General features: G+C 42.9%; 2 protein-coding genes across 2 annotated transcripts; one reads left to right on the plus strand and one right to left on the minus strand.

Annotated features, from left to right (window-relative positions):
* Positions 1–1895: 1895 nt before the first annotated feature.
* LOC123122163 (DNA-directed RNA polymerase I subunit 2) lies at positions 1896–18766 on the plus strand. Its single transcript, XM_044542305.1, has 27 exons — positions 1896–2245; positions 2855–2928; positions 3103–3222; positions 4390–4466; positions 4883–4946; positions 5059–5129; positions 6048–6125; positions 6211–6256; positions 7116–7296; positions 7389–7441; positions 7520–7596; positions 7687–7804; positions 8357–8441; positions 11701–11813; positions 12150–12277; positions 12354–12433; positions 12596–12837; positions 12942–13106; positions 13190–13354; positions 13467–13541; positions 14300–14403; positions 14483–14558; positions 15424–15546; positions 15659–15802; positions 16820–17032; positions 17725–17976; positions 18104–18766. The coding sequence occupies exons 1-27, from the start codon at positions 2044–2046 to the stop codon at positions 18542–18544; spliced, it is 3567 nt and encodes a 1188-aa protein (XP_044398240.1). The 5' UTR covers positions 1896–2043; the 3' UTR covers positions 18545–18766.
* Positions 18767–19724: 958 nt separating this feature from the next.
* LOC123122199 (uncharacterized) lies at positions 19725–20916 on the minus strand. The gene is made up of 2 exons (XM_044542347.1): positions 20690–20916; positions 19725–20232 (listed from the first exon to the last, which is right to left on the minus strand). The coding sequence occupies exons 1-2, from the start codon at positions 20891–20893 to the stop codon at positions 20017–20019; spliced, it is 420 nt and encodes a 139-aa protein (XP_044398282.1). The 5' UTR covers positions 20894–20916; the 3' UTR covers positions 19725–20016.
* Between the last annotated feature and the right edge of the window lie 36 nt (positions 20917–20952).

The raw sequence follows: 20952 nt of genomic DNA on the forward strand, positions 1-20952 counted from the left end.
AATCCCTGATCTGCATCAAGCCTCTTCCAGCCTCCGACTGAGAGGGCTGAATTGACTCCGCTATACGGGCTGCAGCTGCCAAATTCTGAATCGGGGTTCGATATACCTGAGTCGGTTGCGGAAAGAGCTGACGTCGGCTGGAGTCAGGTACTCGTTGACGCGCACGCTCGTCGAGTGCTCGCTGGAGGTTCTCCAGTCGAGTGCGTTCAGCCAAGTTGGCCAAACGCGCCTCTTCCAAGGCACGAGCCTCAGGAGTTTCTCCTGCGATGGGAGTATGCAGGGCATCCATGTTCCGGCGGCGAAGATCTTCTCTTTGCTGAGAAGTGAGTGGCTCGGGCTGATATTCTTCGTGGGCCTGAGCGGGGTCGCCTCCATCGTCCATCCCGTCGATGCGGGGGAAACCGGGAGGGCTACGAGGCCCGTTGACCATCAGGACCTCCGCCGCTGGATCACTGCTGTCGCACTCGGATGCAGTCTCTACGGAGCCAGTCGACAGATCGAACAGGCCGTAGAGAGATTCGTCGGGCTCAATTGCCGCGACTTGGGTGGTGGCCGATTGGCGAGCCACTGCGTGTCTCACCCATCGCTGAAGCCTCGACCGACCGGAGCGCTTGCGCTGGCGGGAGACAGGGAGGGAGGACGGCACAGGAGTCGACCGGTATGGGGTCGACGGCTGCCGCAGCAGGACGCCGCGGACACACGCCCGAAAGTGCGTCGCCCCGCGGACGGGGAGCGCGTCGATGTCGAGTGGTGCCTCCTGGAGCCAAGCGGAGTCGTCGGCGATGAAAGCGAGCGCACCGAGACGGATCTCGCGGCCCTCGACCAGAGCTCCGCCAGAAACCATGATGACGGCAATCGGACAAATTGCAACTTCTCCAAAAAGTCGCTAAGACACCTGCCCCACGGTGGGCGCCAACTGTCGTGGTCCTAAGTTTGATAGTAGAATGGGGGGTAGGTATGGAGAGGCAAGATCCTAGCTATGGAGTAGTTGTGTACGCAAGGGATTTACGAGTTCAGGCCCTTCTCGGAGGAAGTAACAGCCCTACGTCTCGGAGCCCGGAGGCGGTCGACTGGATTATGTGTATATGAGTTACAGGGGTGCGAACCCTTTACACTGAGGAGGGGGTGGCTTATATAAAGTTCGCCAGATCCCTCCGGCCCTCAGTTATGCAGGGTTTAAAGTACATTAAGACAGGGGGTTACTGGTAACGCCCTCATAAAGTGCCATGAAGACTATTAAAGCTACTTAATGACAGACCGTTGCGTGCTGAGTGACTTTAGGTCTCCTGGCCGTCGAGTGGTTAGCTTCATGGTCGAGTGGCTAGCTTCATCATCGAGTGTCCTTGAGTTCGTCAAGTGAAGTCCCTCTTGGTCGACTGGAAGGTAGCTTCTTCTAAGGATGTACTTGGGTAGGGTATCCTAGATAGGTCCATGACCCTACCCTAGGTACATAACTTCATCACTCCCGACGGCGGGAACCTGCCTCTGTGACACTTCTGCCATGGTTTTGCCGGAGAGTCGTCGCGGAATCACCTTTGCGTCACCCCAGCTGCCACAAAGATGCGAAAAATGGAGTAGAATGCGAGGTGGATGAAGTGAAGGCAACTGAGTGATTAAAACATATTCGTGCTGAAATAATTGCGAGGTGGCGATCGTGCGAGAGGCTGTTCGGGCCCGCTGTATGATGATGCAACGCCCGACTCAGGAAATTGTTGCAATAAGATTCGTGCAGTCAAAATGTACGTAAATAACTGCGTTTGGACCAAATTTGGCACTTATCATTTTGGATAAAAATAAAAAAAGCGGTGTGTGTTCTGCAGCTTAGATTAGATTGGGCCCGGTTTTATGAAAAACCGATACGCGCCGGTGGACTCGTGGGTCTTCTTCTCTGCAGCCTTAAACCCCCACGCGCCCGCCGCCTCCTCCCCTCTCCCCTCCCTCTCTAGGGTTTTACCCTTCCCGCCGAAAGCCGAACGCCGCCGCCACTCGTCGGAGCCCTACTCCTTCGTGCCATACCCCAGCGCACGGTATCTCTCCTCGGGCATGCCGACGGCGGCCGGGAAATCGTCCGCCGCCGCGGCGGCGGCGGCGGCGGGTAAGGAGGAGGACTACGCGACGCTGCGGGAGCTGTACCGGCCGCACATCGAGTCGTTCGACTACTTCCTCGACGAGGGGCTCGACAAGATGCTCCTCTCCATCCGCCCCATGGAGATCACCCACCCCTCCTCCAACGCTACCCTCAGAAATATCCTTTGTGCTTCACTTCGTTTTGTTTTCTTCACTCGCCCAGAAAAATGTTTATTTTACGGATTTATGCTTTGTTCGTCATTGCACTTGCTATGTTAGCTATAGGATTTTAGCAATCGCGACTTGGAGCAAGTAGTACCCGCTATCAGTGTCCAATTTCCCGTTGCTTGCCTGGTTAGCAGCTGTTGCAGGACAGTCACTTTCATCTGTATTCAGAGCAGAAAGTGAACAAAAAGACATAGTGGTAGATTTTTTTCTGGAGCACAACACCAGTATTTCTGGTCGCAGGCCCCTTTTTTTTATGTGGATTTGCATTTGTTACCCACCCCAGTGGACTGTAGCTAAGTTAATATATGCTTTAGGATAAGAACTCGGAGAGTCATTCTAAATAGTACTTGGTGCCAACTCAGAACTACTAAAGTACACATTAAGCTTTCGTCTATTGCTTCTTTGGATGCGGATACTTAATTACCATGAAACCAATTAATTTCCAGTACAGTTTATAAGGCATGCTAAATTAATGGATACTTGGATATCACAGTGAATGATGCATAAAACAGCATGGTTAATGCTCTCCTTTTGTCTTCTCCTTAACAATTGTCTGTACTGTCCTTAGAGAAGGGTCATGTGCTCCCACCGATGAAGGATGGTCGGTTGGAACAACCGCTCTACCCGCAAGAGGTTTATATATTTCCTTTCCTCGCAATATTTTATCCATTTTTATCTTAAGCATTGACACATATAAATATATCATAGTCCGTACTGATTTGCTATGTTATTGGAGTTTACTTTGTAAATGTATACTGGTGTTTGTAGGTCTGACTCATTTTTCCCATTTTCATTTTGTCGGAGCAGTGCAGGCAAGGTAGAATTTCATATAGTGGCGAATTCAAAGTGGAGGCTGTCTTCCAATTTAATGATGGGGCGCCAATCAGACAAACCTTCAATTTTGGTCATTTGCCGATTATGTTGATGGTTGTTACCTATTCTTGACTACTCTTCTAATTTCACTTTTTGATTCATGTGCTGAAGTAATTTCCTTTGCTCTTGGTACTCCCTCCATTCCAATGAATAAGACGCGCACACATTCTTAAATCAAACATTGACCATAAATTAGACCAATAATACATATTTTGTGACTTAAAGATCATACCTTGAAAACTTCTTTCGAATATGAATTCAACAGTATAAATTTGGTCACATATAACCCACATCTGGCTGGTCTAATTTATGGTGAAAGTTCAATTTTGAAATGCATGCATGCCTTATTCATTGGAATGGAGGGAGTAGATGTTATGTTAGGAACCTATAATTTGCAAGTTTGAAAGACAAGTAACCCAAGTTGCTTTGGTACTTCGTCTATTGTACTGCGGTCAACATGTCAGTATGCATTGTGTGTCTTTTTGAGCTTGGCCTTCTATGGTCTACTTCGTCTATCGTACTGCGGTCAACATATCAGTGTGCATTGTGTGTCTTTTTGAGCTTGGCCTTCTATGATCCCACATATGTTCCCACATAAGTTCAACAGTTGCAAACCGAACTAGCAAGTCAGGAGTTCCTCCCAACATTTGGCCTTAAATACTCCTCAAAATAGCCATTACTATATTATAAGCTCAGAGCTCAGTTGGTCGCAAGTGATTAAAATGTCCACGTTATGCCGTGAAGTTTGTTATGTTGTCTCATTTGAAGTAAGCTCTGATCATCCACGTGCCAGAACCTTGACTAGGTTTCGAGATGTTATGGCTTTCAACTATAGCCTACCCCTACTTGTTTGTGACTAAAAGGCTTTGTTGTTGTGGGTTCTTGTGACAACTGTTATGCATTTATCTTATTCTTCAGACAGATGAAAAATAACATACTGTACAATAGTATAAAATTAGGAGTTATTTGTCTTACAACTGGTGTAATTACACCCACGTATCGTGCACAAATATCTAGTGTAAAGGGAGTATGTAGCTGTAGTTTGGGAGTGTATAAGGTTTATGTAGGTAGTATATATACTAGTACTTCTTTATGCCAGTGTAAAGAACTGTTGTTGCTGCTTAATATCTTTTTAACTATTTATTTATGGGTGCTAAATTATTTTGTTTCAACCTGCATTCATTGATTCTTTTCCCTGACTTTATGCTCTTGCTATTCCAGTCAAAACTTTGCCACCTAAGAGGTGCTGATCCACGTAAATTGATCTACCACGGTGAAGAGGCCACAGAAATGGGCGGGTGAGTTTGTTATGTACTTGCATGTTCATTTACTTTCCCCTTTCAGTTTACATTCCCTTTTCTGTGTTGTCAACTCCTTCCTCTACCTGTCATCTTTGGCTTGTTTGAAAATCAAATAATAAGATATTGTACGGACTGCATGCACTAGTGTGTTTTATACTTCTTCTCTGGGGCAGGCAACTGCACTACCAAATGGAACTCTTCAACTTTGTTGAAGTTGTGTTCTCATCTTTGCACCGTTCCAAGGCTTATAATTTTTTCTAATAGCAACGTACTTGTGGTAAATAAAAATGATTTTTGTATTTAGTACAGCGTCAAACTATTCATACTTCTTTGTTGGTCCTGAATTATGCTGTTCACATTGTTCCCTCTTTTTATTATTTCACTATTCTGATGCATGTTCTATTTTCTTTTAGGTACTTTATAAGTGGTGGCTTGGAGAGACTTATCCGAATTCTTATTTTACAGAAGCGTAATTATGTAAGGCAGGCACACCATTGCTTGGAGCTTTATATCAGTAGGCTACTATTGTTAGATAAAAAAAAGTAGACAACATCATTTCTGATGAGGAATTTGCTATGTCAATTTTCAGCCTATGGGCATGGTCCGTGGTGCTTTTATTAAACGTGGTGCGGGATACACTGACAAAGCAGTGGTGATGAGGTATTGTCTGCTTGCTTCTTTAAGTTTCCAACTGCTTATATACTTTCTGCTTATACTAGATGGTCACGGCAGACTAACTTTAAAGCATTAAAATACAAATAAGCTGTCCATTACTACAATATAACTGTATATTGCACACAGAACTGGATGATGATTGGAAACAGCTTGACATCTCTTATATCTGGATCACATTATAGTTTGGGAGTCCATCACTGCACTGGAAAGAAATAGGGGTGATGCTATCAACTTGAGATCATGGTATCTTTGGTTGTTTGCCACTTAATGGGAAATGGACATGATTTCTGCCTGACATTTTCTTCAAAATCTACCTTTTCGTGTCCAGACCAGCTGGATGCAAAACCTGCACCCTGTTCTTTTTTGAGATGCTTTATATTTTATAACTTTAAAGTTTCAAGCTGTCACTTGAATTAGGGATTATAGGATGAGCATCACCTTAAGCTGACATGTGGCAGCAGAAATGTATGGATTCACTGTGAGATACCACTATACAATAACTTGTTCATAGTTTCCACCATTGAGATGGACTATGGTTTAGAACTCGGAAAGTTTGCTGGAAAGTTGTCACCAAGTTTTGTTTCAGCGTGTCTCTTGTACACAAGCACTAGTAAGCGCTAATGGGATGGTGGGGACAAAATACTGGACAGGGCCGTGTTTTTACTGACTTAAAGTCCCTCCACCTTCTCTTACATATCTTTGTTTTTCTAAAACCTCGTTTTAACCAGGGTTGGGCACTTATTAAAAAAATTGGACACTGAAGAGATAAAAAGATCTTTTGTCTGGTTTTCTGTATATTAAGCAGAAACCTCGGATGGATGAGGTGTCTATATTAAGCATCAAGTTTCTTCTGTATGCTTTTACTGTGTTACTTGCTGTTGCCATTTATTTTTCCTCCAACAGATGTGTTCACCACGACCAGTCCAGCGTGACTGTAAAGTTGTATTACCTACAAAATGGAAGTGCAAGGCTAGGGTTTTGGTAAGTTTGTGTTGGTACATAGCGAGTCGAAGAGGAGGAAGGTTTTTCCCCCAAATTGACCTTTTTGAATTTGTGGTCAAAATAGGTTTGCAGGCAGAGAAATTCTCCTTCCAGTTGGGATTGTTCTCAAGGTAGAATACTATCATCATTTGCTGATGCTTACCATTTCATAACTAGAATTATAATCCATCAACGCTCATTTTGTGTACAGTGCCATGGTTTATGTGAGTAAAAACACCACCTGTTTACTTTCATCTCCATTTCTTCATCGTAGATCCCCGGGTCAGGCATTGTACTCCCTCCAATTTGAACTAAAACCACGACAAGTAATTTGGAACGGAGGGAGTATTACGTTGAGGGCCTCTTTGATTCGCAGGATTCTAGAAACACGGAAATAGAAAAAACATATGATTGGAACGGCGTGGTCATCTCAATCCTACAGGATTTTGGGTTGTTTGATTGCATCATAGTTAAAACAAAGGATTCTTTTGAAGAGGTTTGAGTGGGTACTATAGAAATCCTATGGAAAGTAGTACAAAGAAATCCTTAGGAAAAACTCCTATAGGATTCAATCCTATGAATCAAACAACCAATATAGGAAAAAATCCTAAGGATTCTAATCCTCCAAAATTCCTATGAAAATCCTTTCAATCAAAGGAGTCCTGAAAGTACCTAGAATGTTGGACATTTGCTGTGTTCCAGTTTGTTAAGCTGTGTTCTATTAATGATTCTTAACATCATGAACTGATTCTATGCTGTAAATCACTATTCAGCTTATTTTAATAGTTCCATTCTCATCGTTTGCAAAGCTAAGTATCCTTTGGTTTAAATAGGTACTGTGCCCCTTTTGTATTAGTATTTAGCTTTTTACCGGGTTATCAAATGATCATGCTTTTATCTTATAGATAATACATCCAGGGTACGTTCACAGTATCCTTACCATTGGTTCAAGTACACTGCCTTTACTGGATTTTGGATTTATCAATGCAGGCCCTTATTGATACAAGTGACCGGGAAATATTTGCAAGCCTGACATGCTGCTACAGTGATAAACGTGAAAGAGGAAAGGGAGTTGTCAGCACTCAGCTAATTGGTGAAAGGACACAAATAATTCTTGACGAAGTCAGAGCTCTGTCCCTTTTCACGCGCACGCAATGCTTAGTGCATATTGGTACTTTTTGGTAGTTTGATATATTTATTTTGCATTATAGTATCTTCAAGCCCTCTTATTTGTTGACATCGTTAATGATCTCTCAAATGCAGGCAAGTACTTTCGATCTGCAATGGAAGGTTTTGAAAAAGATGATTATGAAACCGTGAGTGTTTTCTTTGTTTTTGTTTGCATGTGTTAATATTTGGATCTTTCTTCACTTTGGCCATTCCACACTGTTTAGGTTGCTGAGGCGGTTATCAAGGACTATATTCTCGTGCATCTGCAAAATGACAACCACGCAAAGTTTAATCTTTTAATGTGAGTTAATTTTTTTGTTACCATATCATGAAATTTCTGTCCTTTCGACTACTTTTAACCACGTGTGTTTCTTTCTTTTTCTTGCATTAGATTTATGCTGCAGAAACTTTATGCTCTTGTTGATCAAACTACGTCACCTGATAATCCTGACGCACTTCAATTTCAAGAAGCACTCTTGCCTGGGCACCTGATCACAGTTTTTCTTAAGGTTACGGAGATTCCCTTGTTTATTTCTTTTGGAAAAGCGGTTCTATAGAACTACTCCCTCCGTCCCATAATATAAGAGCCTTTCGGACACCACACTAGTGTAAAAAACGCTCTTATATTATGGGACAGAGGGAGTATAACAGTGCACCGTTGCGATGTTCTAAATTACTATTTTATTCTTCTTCGTCACTCCACATTTGCAATGGTATTTTATTTGTCTACCGTGATGTTGAATTTATTTCAACATCGCTCCCTATATAAATACAATATTGAGAAAATAGACTGGAATTTTTTTCTCAGAAGGTGCAAACAAGCATATTTTGCACATCCTTCATTAAGAGGAGGAGCAAAACCATATTTACCAGAGTTTAGAGGTCCATACTTGCGTCTCACATGCCCATAACAACACTTTTATACAACACAAAAGTGTTACACATGATTTATGTTGTTGTTTTGGTGTGTCTTATGTTGATGTTAGTGCCATTAATTCCTTGGGGCAATTTTTGATTCTTCTATCTCCCATATTTCTTGAAGTTTTCTTTTATATCTGCAGGATAGGATTCAAGATTGGTTGCAAAAGTCTAAGCGTTTAATTATGGAAGAGATTACGAAGAATAAAAGCTTTGAACTCAATAACTGTATGTTTATTCTACTCAAGTTTTATACCAAAAAGCATTAGTTTATGTGTATATGCCTGCATTTTTTTTCCACATGAGGATCTAATTGCTGATCGTATGGTTCCATAACACTTGGATCTGTGTAGAAGTGTACCATAGTTATTTTGATCTCTTGGAATATCAAGATCCTGTCGTGATAATATATAGGTTGATATATGAAACATTTTTAGAATTATAAATTTATTTTATTTACTGGTTACAATATGAAGCATGTGTTGTGTGCACTTAATTTAGTTTGGTTCATTTCCGAGATTCTTCTTTCGGTTCTTTTTCAGAGGAGTACAACGAATTACTGATGCATTAATGATCATGCAATAACAAGCAGACCTTGCCTGACACACTCGCCCAACTAGCTCTCTTAAGGGAAGTGTGATCTGCTGCAAGTATCCTAATTCTCTGGAGTTGTGCTCTGAGGTGAAACCATACAATTCATTGACCAATATCTAGAATAATGTTTAACCGGACCACGAAAATAACCATTTCAGAGGGCTGGGATAGCAACTGGAATTTGCACTCACAGGCTCACAGCTATAAATAATACTCCCTCCATTAAAGAATATAAGGTGTATCAATTTTTTGTGCAAGTCAAACATTTGTATGTTTGACAAAGATTAGAGAATAAAACATCAACATCTGCAACTAATAGATAAACTATGAAAATACTTTTCATGATGGATCAAATGATATAAATTGGGTATTGTAGATATTGATATATTTTTCTAGAAACTTGGTCAAACATGCACATGTTTGACTTTTGAAAAAACTAATTACACCTTATATGTTGGATTGGAGGGTGTGTTGCATATCCGTGCATTGTTTAAGTATATTCAGTTCAAGATCTCATGGTGATGCTTGCTTGAACTCTGTAATGAGGATCTCTAGTTAGCTTCAAGTTATTGAGAGATAATCTAATACTATTTCTCGTGAGTATATAAAATGCCATGGAGATAACTTCAGGGTAACACAAGCATGTGAATTCTGTCTTCACTCTTTTATCCCTTCTGTTGAAATATGATTGGTATGGAGAAGAGAATCTTCCCTTTAGTCAATTGGTAGCTGCTTTATAGACCAAATCGACAAATTTATCATGTACCTTCTCCGTGGTACCGAGAAGTCCTATTTTGGAAGGCCGGGGAATCTGGATTTGAGTGTAGGCGGGGCATTTTTTAATTAGGACATATCACAATTTATAAATCACTAATGCATGCACTAAAATCGTGAAATGGCCCCAGCTTATAAAATATTGTTAAGGATGTGTGCCGACATGGTGATGTACTTTGGATTTGGATCCTAGGGCTTAAAGGAGATGAACGCTGTTGTATGTTTTGGTTATTCTGACCAGTTAGATAATAGCACAAGCCAGACAAGCTGAACACCGAATAATGATGTAGCATGATTGCACTCAGCAAACAAAAAACCAGCTCAATAAAGCAGTCTAAATTGGCCAGATTTGGGTCAATTGGTGTTCATTTCTGTTAAGAGTATGTAATGGGCCTAATGGGCCCGTTAGTCTTAGGGTTAATTAGAGATAAGGGTAGCTTGCTTAGGGGTCAAGTAAGCCTTGCTTGGGAGTCAAGTAAACCTCTCTATATAAAGAGAGGAGATGTATCAATCTAATCAAGCAAGAATTAAGAAGGAAATCCTTTCCCTCTTGCCCGGCCGTGGGCAGAAAGGCCCCCGGCCGGCCCTCTCGCGCCCTCCTAGCAGCGCCATAACAATTTGGTATCAGCTAGCTTCTAGCACCGCCGCCAAACCCGTCTCTTCCGCTGCCGGTCACCTCGTCGCCTCCGGCGACCACCACGACCGTCGCCGGGCCGCTGCAGCTGCCATCCATCGCCACCACCGCCCAGCCCTGGCTGCAGTGGCAGCCGCCGCGCCCGGCGCTCCGCCGCAGCAGCCGCTGCCCGGCGCGACACCGCAGCTGCCGCTGCAGCTGCAGCAGCCACTGCCGGTCAGCTCCGCCGCCCAGTATGGGATGCCGTACGACGGGACTGCGACGACCTCGTTCCCATCAGCGCCGCCGCCATCCCAGGGCGTCCACATCCAGCAGATCAAGTCCCCGCCATCGTCGTCACCGCTTCCGTCTTGGATCGCTACCCGCCACATGTGGGCGGCGGTGAGGCTGCAGGCTGCTACGCGCGGCCTCCTAGCGCGTCGGCGTGTGCGGGAGATGCGTGGTCTGCAGCTGCCGCTCCTCCAAGTTGCCCTTCGCTGTGGAAAGGACCTTGATCTCGTCCGCTGCGTCGGGGATCTTGGGCATGCGGTTTCCCCCACGGGCGGCGGGCATGCTGTTTTCCCCGCAGGCAGTGACCTCAAAGTCTGCGACATCGGTGGTTGGGGGTGGGGGGGGGGGTGGGGGGCGCACCCCTCCTCGTCATTCTCCATCGCAAGCCCTCCACTCTTCCGTGTGCGGTGCAGACCAACAGCTGTCCGGCAGGGAGAAGGCATGGTGTCACCGACTGGAGCGCACCGCGTAGCACCACTGCATTCCGCCAGCGGCCGCCGCGAGGGCGCCTCTGCTGTTCACTCTTGCGACCACTTCCAGGTGGCCATACACATGGACTCCTTTTGCCCAGGTGGTGTCCATGGGATCCAGGTGGCTGTACACGTGCACGTCCGACGTGCGGATGGTGTCCACTTTTTGTTAAGGGGTCCAAAATAAAGCGTCCCAGTCCATTTCAGGTTGAGAATAATAAAGCAAGCCGAGATGTAAAAGGCTTGTTTTTAGGTGTTAGGTTTGTGTTGCGTCGAGTCATGGTTATAACTTGGTTAGGCTGCAGCTCGAGGACAAGCTGCATGTCCAGGTGGGGTGTAGTGTTAGAGTACGTAATGGGCCTAATGGGCCCGTTAGTCTTAGGGTTAATTAGAGATAAGGGTCGCTTGCTTAGGGGTCAAGTAAGCCTTGCTTGGGAGTCAAGTAAACCTCTCTATATAAAGAGAGGAGATGGTATCAATCTAACCAAGCAAGAATTAAGAAGGAAATCCCTTCCCTCTTGCCCGGCCGTGGGCAGAAAGGCCCCCGGCTGGCCCTCTCGCGCCCTCCTTCTAGCAGCGCCATAACAATTTCTCTAGTATATTTACAATTACTCACCATTTAATGGCCCTTTTGCACCAGTTTTTAGGTTGAGATGTGGTTGTTGGATTTTGTTAGCTCTGAGTTATTTTTTCAGTACATTGGCATGTTTTATGTTTCACTAATCATATGTGTTGATTTGTGCAGCACTGGAGATTAGGAAATTTCTTAGTAAATATACAACATCTGTAGGCAGAGCTATTGAGACCTTGATAAAGGTTGGCAGAGCGAATTCACAATCAATGTTGGATCTTCCACAGGTGTGCCCCTTGGGATGCCTACTTCTTTGCTTAAAAAGAAAACGCAGCGCCTACTTCGTTTACTTAATTTATTATAGGACACATAATAGTTTTAGCTTGTAAGACATCATTTCCCTGGAATTTTATTGACGCAATTGATTACTTTTCTTCTGATTATGAGAAAGACGGTACTTGACAAAGGTTATGAATTCTGATCCATTTTTCTGTTGGAATTTTGATGTCAATGCTGACGGCATCGATATTTTCCAAGCCGCTTCTGTTCTTATGTTGTCAGTGTTTATATGTTTATTCCATGCCACTTTGAGAAATAATATGCATTTCTTTGTTAAATTTCAGAGAGAAGGGATGACCATTCAAGCTGAGCGACTCAACTTTCATCGCTATATCTCACATTTTCGTTCTGTTCATAGGGGTTCTTCTTTTGCTAAAATGCGTACAACAACTGTTAGAAAGTTACTTCCAGAGTATGTGATCCTCACACGTTATTATATTATTGTTTTCTTGCATCCAACATTGCTTGTACTGAGAATTTCTATGTAGGTCCTGGGGTTTCCTGTGTCCAGTTCATACACCGGATGGAGAGCCTTGTGGCTTACTGAACCATATGACTTCCATATGCCGTAAGATACTCACAAGTTGTCATTCTTTTGGATTGAATTTTGTATCTTCTCTGTTGTCTTTGCCAACATGCGTGTGCAAAGCTTCTTGGGATTGGGAGTAGTGCTGCTAAGATTGTCAGCGTATTATACTTTTTACCATTAGTTAATCGTCGGTACTTCCAGGTATTTCATCCTGCTACAACTCAGAAGGGGCAATTAAAGATTTTCAGAAAATAAAGGATAAGCTTTTAGTTGAATTGGTTCGTGGTGGAATGATCCCATTGTTGCCGAAGATGGAGCATACTGGTCCCCCGGAGATCCTGCATGTCCATTTGGATGGATGCATTGTCGGTTCTATTGCTTCTGCTAAGATTGAGGAAGTAGTTAACTATCTTCGAAGATTAAAGCTACTGGCACACCCAGCGGTTTGTTCTCTTACATATTTGTAGTTTTTTTGTTTTTTTATGTGAGCGACATATTTTGTTGTAAAGCACTAACTCAGAGGATCATGTTTCAAATTTTGCATTAGACTCCGGAGGATTTAGAAGTGGGCTATGTTCCCTTAAGTCTTGGTGGGGCTTATCCTGGGCTCTATCTTTTTACAAGTCCTGCAAGATTTGTTCGACCAGTGAAAAATCTGGTTAGCCTACCTGATGGAGAGCCACGTATTGAGCTTATTGGACCATTTGAACAGGTCTCCTTTGATCAATTCTTTCAACCTCATATCAGTTCACTTGTCACTTATATTACGAGAACTGATTTTTAATTATATTTTAGGCATTTATGGAGATACGATGTCCTGATGGTGGGGACGGTGGGAGAAAAAAAGAGTTTCCTGCGACTCATGAAGAAATTCACCCTACTGCCATTCTCAGTGTAGTTGCAAATCTGACTCCTTGGTCTGATCACAACCAAAGTCCTCGGAACATGTACCAATGCCAGGTCAATAGTCTTATATTGCCTATGTGATGATCAATTGATCATGCATAATGATTAAATAAGGGCGAGGCTCTTCTCTTTTGGACTGACTAATCCTCCTGCCTATTCTCTGTAGATGGCAAAGCAAACTATGGGTTTTTGTGGCCAAGCTTTAAAATATCGTACAGATGTCAAGGCATTCCATCTACAGGTTTGTTTTGCCTGTTTCATATTCAAATGACCAGTGCATTCATGAGTTGTCTTTGTTTAAATTTTATACATGTATTATACTTGCTTAATCAGCTTTATATGTTTCTTAAGGAATTGATAATTTGAACTGCCTATGAGCATACATCTAAAGCCTGGGTTTTGTGAATTTGTAGCAGACAGTAATCAGATGTCACTAGGTAGAGCTATAATTTGGCTGTTTATTACTCTAGTGCATAACGTAATATTTGGTCATGTATCCGCACCAACTGTATCTCATCCAGGCCCCTGCAGAATTTGGTGATCCAGTGCCTTTCTAAAGCCTTCAATAGTTTTCTTAAAATATATGAAATAGTTGGTAAAAGTAGGTAGAGTAAAAATCACTCAGACTTCGGAGCTGCTCAAGTGGCTCGTTGTTCAAATACAGAATTAAGTTTTGTCGGGATTTCTTGTGACCAAGTTGAAGGGTTAATATTTTCCATGGATGACAGAAGGTTCATCTCTTTGTGAATGAGAATTTGCCATGAAAGAGCTAAAAAAGGAAAATTAAGCATGAACACACACAGCCTTCACGCGCCGCTCTACCAATATGATGTCATCTATCTGTCCCTATTATTACAATAGGATAGATTTCCGAGTAACTCTATTAATTTTTCTCTTGCTTACACTTCGTCTGCTCCCCTGCCCCTTCCCTGCATACACAATTAACACCACTTGTTGTAAACTATTGTCTCCTTATAAACCATCTTTATTGGCTTGCAGACTCCTCAGTCGCCAATTGTTCGAACAGCTACATATAAAAGATATCATATGGATGAATTTCCATCAGGAACAAATGCCATTGTTGCGGTGCTATCATATACAGGGTAAGCCTTCTATCATGCTACGGCAGTATGATTATTTGTGAAAATTTTCTGGACATGATAAATTGTTCTTGTAATCTAGTTATGACATGGAGGATGCCATGATTTTAAATAAATCAGCCGTTGACCGTGGGATGTTCCGTGGAGATATCTTCCAGGTAATTATGGCCTGGTGAGGCTGTGAGCTGTTCTGTTATCTCCAAGAACTTCACTAGTCATGCATAAATTCATGCTGTCTAGTTTAGAACCTTTTCTTTCACACAATATCTATGGAGTTTCAAAGCATGCTTTATAGAGCCTAAACAGCTGTAGGCAGTTTTTGCTTTCCCCACCTTTCGCGAGGTATGGGATGTAGTATTTTTTTTTTCTATGACCAGTCAATGGTTCTCTCTGGCAACATATGAGTGGGATCGCCCTTTTAGTCCACTAACAAAGTCTACTTTAGTTGTGCCGCTATATACATAAGAAAAATTCTGATTTTCTCTGTGGAATGTTTGTCTGGCTCCCTTCTATAATTACAACCTCAGATTCGTCATGTGTTTGAAGAATCACAAATGATCAGTTTGCTGTGAATAGTAGCGTTTGTCCTTTGGTTTTCCTTTTTTCTCTGTTAATTTATCAGATTTCTCCCCTTTGAAGTAACATAGAATGAACTCCAAATTTTAGACATCATACAGTATACTCTGAAGAAAGTGGAACAAAATTACCACTCTCATTTCATCTTCTAGACTCTGAAAAACTAGAACATAAGTGCCGTACTCTTATTCCACCTTATTTTCAGTGTGAAAACGTGTAGAACTTGAAATTGTACATGTTGTATACACCTTATTTTCACTAAGAACAGTTGTAGTTTTCTTAGCATACACAGTGTATCTTGTTGTATGTTTATATTTAGATGAGCTACATCGAGATTATTTAATGCTATTTTAATTGCATATACAAATATATCGTAGGAGAATTCGAAAGTATGAGCCTTGACTTCTCAAAATTTTATAAGTACTTTTCTGCGAACTCTCCCTGCAGACAGAGTGCATTGACTTGTCAGCAAAAAGGACAGAAAATGTCCCAGAAATCTTTGCCAAAAGCCCTCTTTCGAGGGACTCGAACAATGTAATTGATTCAGATGGCCTTCCTCGGGTTGGAGAGGTAATGATCTATTTGTATGAATTAAGTCTTTCCCGTTTCAAGAGGAAGGAGAAGTGGTCAAGTTTCTTCTTATGGTATTGTCCTTACTCTGAGATGTATTTTCTGTGAACAGACAGTAGTTCCATATGAGCAGTACTACAGTATCTATAATACACTCACCGGTGCAATAAGGCCAGTCAGACTAAAGGGGACAGAGCCAGCAGCTATTGACTATGTTGCTCTCAACGGAACAAATTCAAAAGGTTCCCTGCAGAAGGTGAGTGCACCTCCACCTCAAGTTAAAAAAGCTGCTGCTTAAATTATTTCTAGGATTAGATTTTGTAAACCAATGGATTTCTCAAACGCTTGTATGACAGTGGCACTTTGTGTATGCTTAAATGCTACAAGAGGAAAAACTCTTAATTTCTCCAGACCACTTAAAACCTATGACTTCTTATGAACCAATGAACTTCAGTACTCCCTCTGATCCAAAACAAGCGTCGCAGTTTTGAACTAAGGTTAGTTCAACCTTAGTTCAAAATTGCGACACTTATTATGGATCGGTGGGAGTAGTATTTTGCAAAGTTCAAAAAAGCGCTAGGCGCTAATTATGCGTTTGGGCACCTACTTGCGCTTTTCTAGCTTAGGCGTGATTAGGCGAAATTAGGCGCAATTAGGCGTTAGTACTGTAACGTGAAGAAATAAGCTAGATGGGCTGGGCTAGCCCACTAAACCATAGGCCCATCCTCATATCCTCCTACTAAAAGCTCTCGTCTGCTGCAGTCGGTAGGAAATTTAGGTTTCCTCCTCACACCGCCTCCCCCCCTCGTCCTTTCTGTCTCGTTGCACGAGGCTGCCTCCCTCCCTCTTCCTCTGTCCCTTGTCGGAGAAGCTCGATCCCTCGCCGGAGAAGCTCAATCCCTCGCCGGAGAAGCTCGATTTGTCGTCGGGGCAGTTGAATCCCTCGTCGGCGAGGATGAATCCTCGCAGGGGAGGTCGAATCCTCGCCGGGGAGACTGATTTCTCACCTCAGAAAGCTGATTCCTCGCCGGAGAGGCTGATTTCTCGCCGGAGGACCTCGCCGGCCGCTTTTTTGAGCGCCTAGGGCCAAAGCGAGGCGCTATGCCAACGCCCAGCGCTTAAGCGCGCCTAGGCGAGCGCCTAATAGCGCCTTCTTGAACAGTGGTATTTTGTACATTGAATTTCTCAAATGCTTACATGGAAATAGTTTCTGAGAAGTGTTCAGAGTTGTTTTTTCTTATCTCGCTGCTTTTCTCCTTTATGTGTTTATCAGGTAAATATTCGTCTGCGTCGCAAGAGGAATCCTATAATTGGTGACAAGTTCAGCAGTAGACATGGGCAAAAGGGAGTTTGTTCACAGTTGTGGCCTGACATTGATATGCCGTTCTCTGCAAATACCGGCATGAGGCCAGATCTCATCATTAATCCTCATGCTTTTCCTTCAAGAATGACAATTGCAATGCTTATAGAGTCCATAGCAGCAAAGGTGATATTTGCTTTGTGTTCTTAGATTGAGATAACCCAATATCGTATTGCATGTTTAAATAAATAACAACTGGGTTAATCCATAGGGAAAAGGAATTGCTAAAATCAAGTAGAACTGATGCCACATAAGCTTTGCTTTTCATATCTAAATTATTCCCCTCCTGATACGCACAAAACTATAGAATGAGCTTGGTGTATTGATGTACCTTCTATAATGATAATGCTTGGCATATTTGGTGCTTTGAATTATTATGTATCCCTGCAGGCCTTGTGTTTTATCACTTACTCTGTGGCAACTTTAGCTTTTCATCTATTTGGACTTCCCTAAAGAAGAGTAATGCTTCTGTACCACCAAACTCGAAATTGCATCAATGCAGAAATAACCGTATTAATATTTGGGGTGATGGATTGTTTCTAATCAGGCCCTTGTTTTGCTGTGAAAATGCCCCTTCTTACTTTGAGACATTGAAACACTTTGAAATAAATTTCGTCGTTGTCAGTAAGAAAATCCACATGTCCTACAAAATTGTTGTTCTGATTTCTGATAGATTATTAAGAGAAGTACATATCTGATGCTGGGATTACTTTTTGTCTAAGAATAAACTTCGTATAATGATGGATAACATGTTAGCTTGACTATTTTACTAGAGAATGCGTCTTTGCACCTTCAGTGACTGACATTTGTCTCCATAGGCTGGAAGTGCACATGGGAAGTTCATTGATGCCACACCTTTTGCAAGCTCAGTCAAAGAGGACGGTGAAAATCGTTGTAAATTTGATTCTATTGTGGATGAACTAGGTCCCATGCTAGCATCTTATGGATTTAATCATCATGGAACCGAGGTCCTGTACAGTGGGCTTTTTGGCACCGAGCTTCAATTTGAGATTTTCATTGGGCCTGTTTACTACCAACGCCTTCGTCATATGGTCTCAGACAAATTTCAGGTGTGCAACTGTTTAATACTGAAAATAACACATGGTTCTCAAGCATAACCTGACAAGTGTTTACCTTCATAACGGTTTCGTTGCCATTCCTTTTGTAGACTGTCACTGACGTGCTATTTTTTTGTAGGTTCGCACCACAGGTCGTATAGACCAAGTAACGAAACAGCCAATAGGAGGAAGGAAACATGGTGGAGGGATTCGGTTCGGTGAGATGGAGCGTGACGCGCTCCTTGCTCACGGCGCTTCATATCTCTTGCACGACAGGCTCCATACCTGCTCGGACTATCACGTAGCGGACGTGTGCTCCCTTTGCGGGAGCCTCCTGTCGGCGACGGTAATAAACTCGGACACACAGAAGAAATCCAAGCGCCACATGCTGGGTGTCAACACGGTGAGGCCCGCGAAGAACTTTGCGTGCCAGGCCTGCCAGACAAACAAAGGGATGGAGACGGTGGCGATGCCGTACGTCTTCAGGTATCTAGCGGCCGAGCTGGCGGCTATGAACATAAAGCTGGATCTCCGGCTCAGCAACAGGAGAGAAGCTCCTCCCAGCAACGAATCTTGCTAGCAGGAACAAAGAAAGGAGAAGCATATGCAGGTCATTTTGAGTTAAGTGGAAAAAGAGTATCTATCTCGTCCCATTTTTGGATCTTGTTTAGAGGGGGAGATTTTGCGTGTTGTATTGTTGTATAAAAAACATCCAATGGATAATTTGAAGTATACATTCTTTGCCTTGTATCTGAAATGGTGAGTTATCATCCATCCAATGGCGAACAAATTTGCATGGCTATATCAGGCACGTATGAAAAGGGTGAAGGAGTAGAATGGTTTGCATTATATGTACTTCGTAACTAACGTCGGAGATTCTCCATTTTTTAGGTATGTTCCGCTTGGTCGAGCTGCTGTCTTGTTCCTGGCGTTGTACGAGCCCTGGTCCTTTGTCCTGGAGGTTTCAAAGCCGAGCTGAACCAGTACACCATGCCTAATATGCTTCGGGTTCCGGTGGTGTATCCGGAGAAAATTTTCTTGGTAGAACTTCACCAGGCAATTCATAGTTGCTTAGAGACATGCAAAGCAAGCTCTCCACCTACCCAGTCACACTGCTGACTACGTAGAATAGATGGCAAACTGTGCTTAATTTTTGGTACCAAAAAAGTTTCAAAAAAGGCACTGAAAACAAATGCTACACGTCCAGTCCTTGGACATCCGCTGGATACAGAAAAGGGGTGGCCTTTTCATGTTGTACAATATCGTGAGTTTATTTGCGCGGTAATCGGTATGATATTACTGCACAAGCTGTTGTTTTTCCCGAAAGGAGGGGATCCCTGACCTCTGCACCGATTGGTGCACACAACCATTCATTTATTGCAGTATCGATTTCAGTACAAGCAAAGTATGCCCGGTATGAGCAAGCAAAAGACCAAAGGCCAAAATAATAATATTACATCAAGCACTTATGCACTGCTGATCCTATTATCAGGCAGCCAATCATATCGGTTGGAGATAACTCGTGCAACCATCTCCAGAAGACTGCACCCAAAATTCATCGCAGCCGCTGCTCCGCACACTGAAGTAATAACAACGTACGGATCCAGTGAATGGTGGAAACATGGATAACTTGAAAGAAATTGAAAACTCTGCACAAGCTGTTGTATGTTAATACTCTGAAGTGAGCAAAAATCCGTTTCCAAAGAAGGGTTTTATGTCATGCTTGCTTCAATATTCGAAATTCAATCTGCATTCGAGCATTGAAGTATTATGCCATTTATTATGCGTACTTGTTGTCGTGATTCATACGTTACACAATCTTGTGAGTACACAAGATTTTACAACCAGAGTACACAAAAGAAATATAAGGACGGTGCTTCTCATCCTTTTACATATCACATCCTTCTGCTACCAACAAGAGTACACAAAAGAAATATAAGGACGGTGCTTCTCATCCTTTTACATATTACATCCTTCTGCTACCAACATGAGTTTGTACCATGAGAGTACACTTGTAATGAGAAAGAGAGAGAGAGTTCCAAGCAGAACACGCTATAATCGAGGTTGATATTCCATGAGAACACACTGTGTGTTCCTCCCACATCCATCTTGCTTGTCTCGGATCATGAGTGCTCCAAACAACAGGACAATTGTCGCAAAAAGGAACAGTGGTGACAACCGCAGCTTCTCCGCCCAGCTAGGTGTGTATGTCACCGCGACATAAGAAAGGAAAACAAGATAGACGCACGCGAGGGCGATTGCTGTTTTCTGCAAAATCAAGAGAAATGTTCAAATTCTTGGGCATGTGAAATGGAGGAGGCATTGTACAGATCAGAATGCTTTCTAGATCTCTCCACGAGGCTAACCCTGAAGCCTGAACCATATATGATTCTAAGTAATCTGATACAGTAGCAGGCCGTGAAGACTCAGGAACAACAGATGCAATATACGAATATGAATTTATGATGAACTGCCATGATAGTAAGTATTTGATACGGAACAAAGGCCATATAAACAACATTTGTGCCTCATGCAACATACCATGGTTTCAGACGATTAAGCTTTAAACACAAGTTCCATTAAATCTGGTTCTACATGGAGATAGAAGAGGGTGTCTCCCGAATCGAAGCAGTTGATAATCCGCGGGGAGAAGAAAAAAAGTGAAGAAGCCCAAACCAGAGTAGAAAGATGGGTGTAGATAGACAGAGATGATGAGAGGCGTTACCATGCACCAAACTGAAATGATCTCGGAGATATCTCCCAGTCTCCAGGCCGCCGCCGGCTTCAACTTCCCTTGTCCCGCGCCACCGGAAGTCCGGCAGCCTTTCATCAGCAAAGGTTCCATCTCTTTTTCGTGTTCTTCGGGGAGGTGCAGAGGAATGGTCTGTGAATGATCCGTAGGAAGAAGAGACGGGTCCTTGTCCTCCATACAAGGCCCTTTGTTGCTGTAACCTGTGAAAGAAAAAAACAGAGATGTTCGGAATGCGG

This window comes from Triticum aestivum, chromosome 1B, assembly GCF_018294505.1.
Source record: "Triticum aestivum cultivar Chinese Spring chromosome 1B, IWGSC CS RefSeq v2.1, whole genome shotgun sequence".
NCBI lineage: Eukaryota > Viridiplantae > Streptophyta > Magnoliopsida > Poales > Poaceae > Triticum > Triticum aestivum.

What these genes read in the sequence shown, in the direction of transcription:
- LOC123122163 (XM_044542305.1), top strand. Translation starts at nt 2,044, where the DNA reads ATGCCGACGGCGGCCGGGAAATCGTCCGCCGCCGCGGCGGCGGCGGCG. An exon ending in CAATGTTGGATCTTCCACAG is followed by an intron (nt 11,814 to 12,149) that starts GTGTGCCCCTTG and finishes GTTAAATTTCAG; the next exon opens with AGAGAAGGGATGACCATTCA. An exon ending in TAGAGTCCATAGCAGCAAAG is followed by an intron (nt 17,033 to 17,724) that starts GTGATATTTGCT and finishes TTGTCTCCATAG; the next exon opens with GCTGGAAGTGCACATGGGAA.
- LOC123122199 (XM_044542347.1), bottom strand. Translation starts at nt 20,893, where the DNA reads ATGGAGGACAAGGACCCGTCTCTTCTTCCTACGGATCATTCACAGACC. An exon ending in TCATTTCAGTTTGGTGCATG is followed by an intron (nt 20,233 to 20,689) that starts GTAACGCCTCTC and finishes TTGATTTTGCAG; the next exon opens with AAAACAGCAATCGCCCTCGC.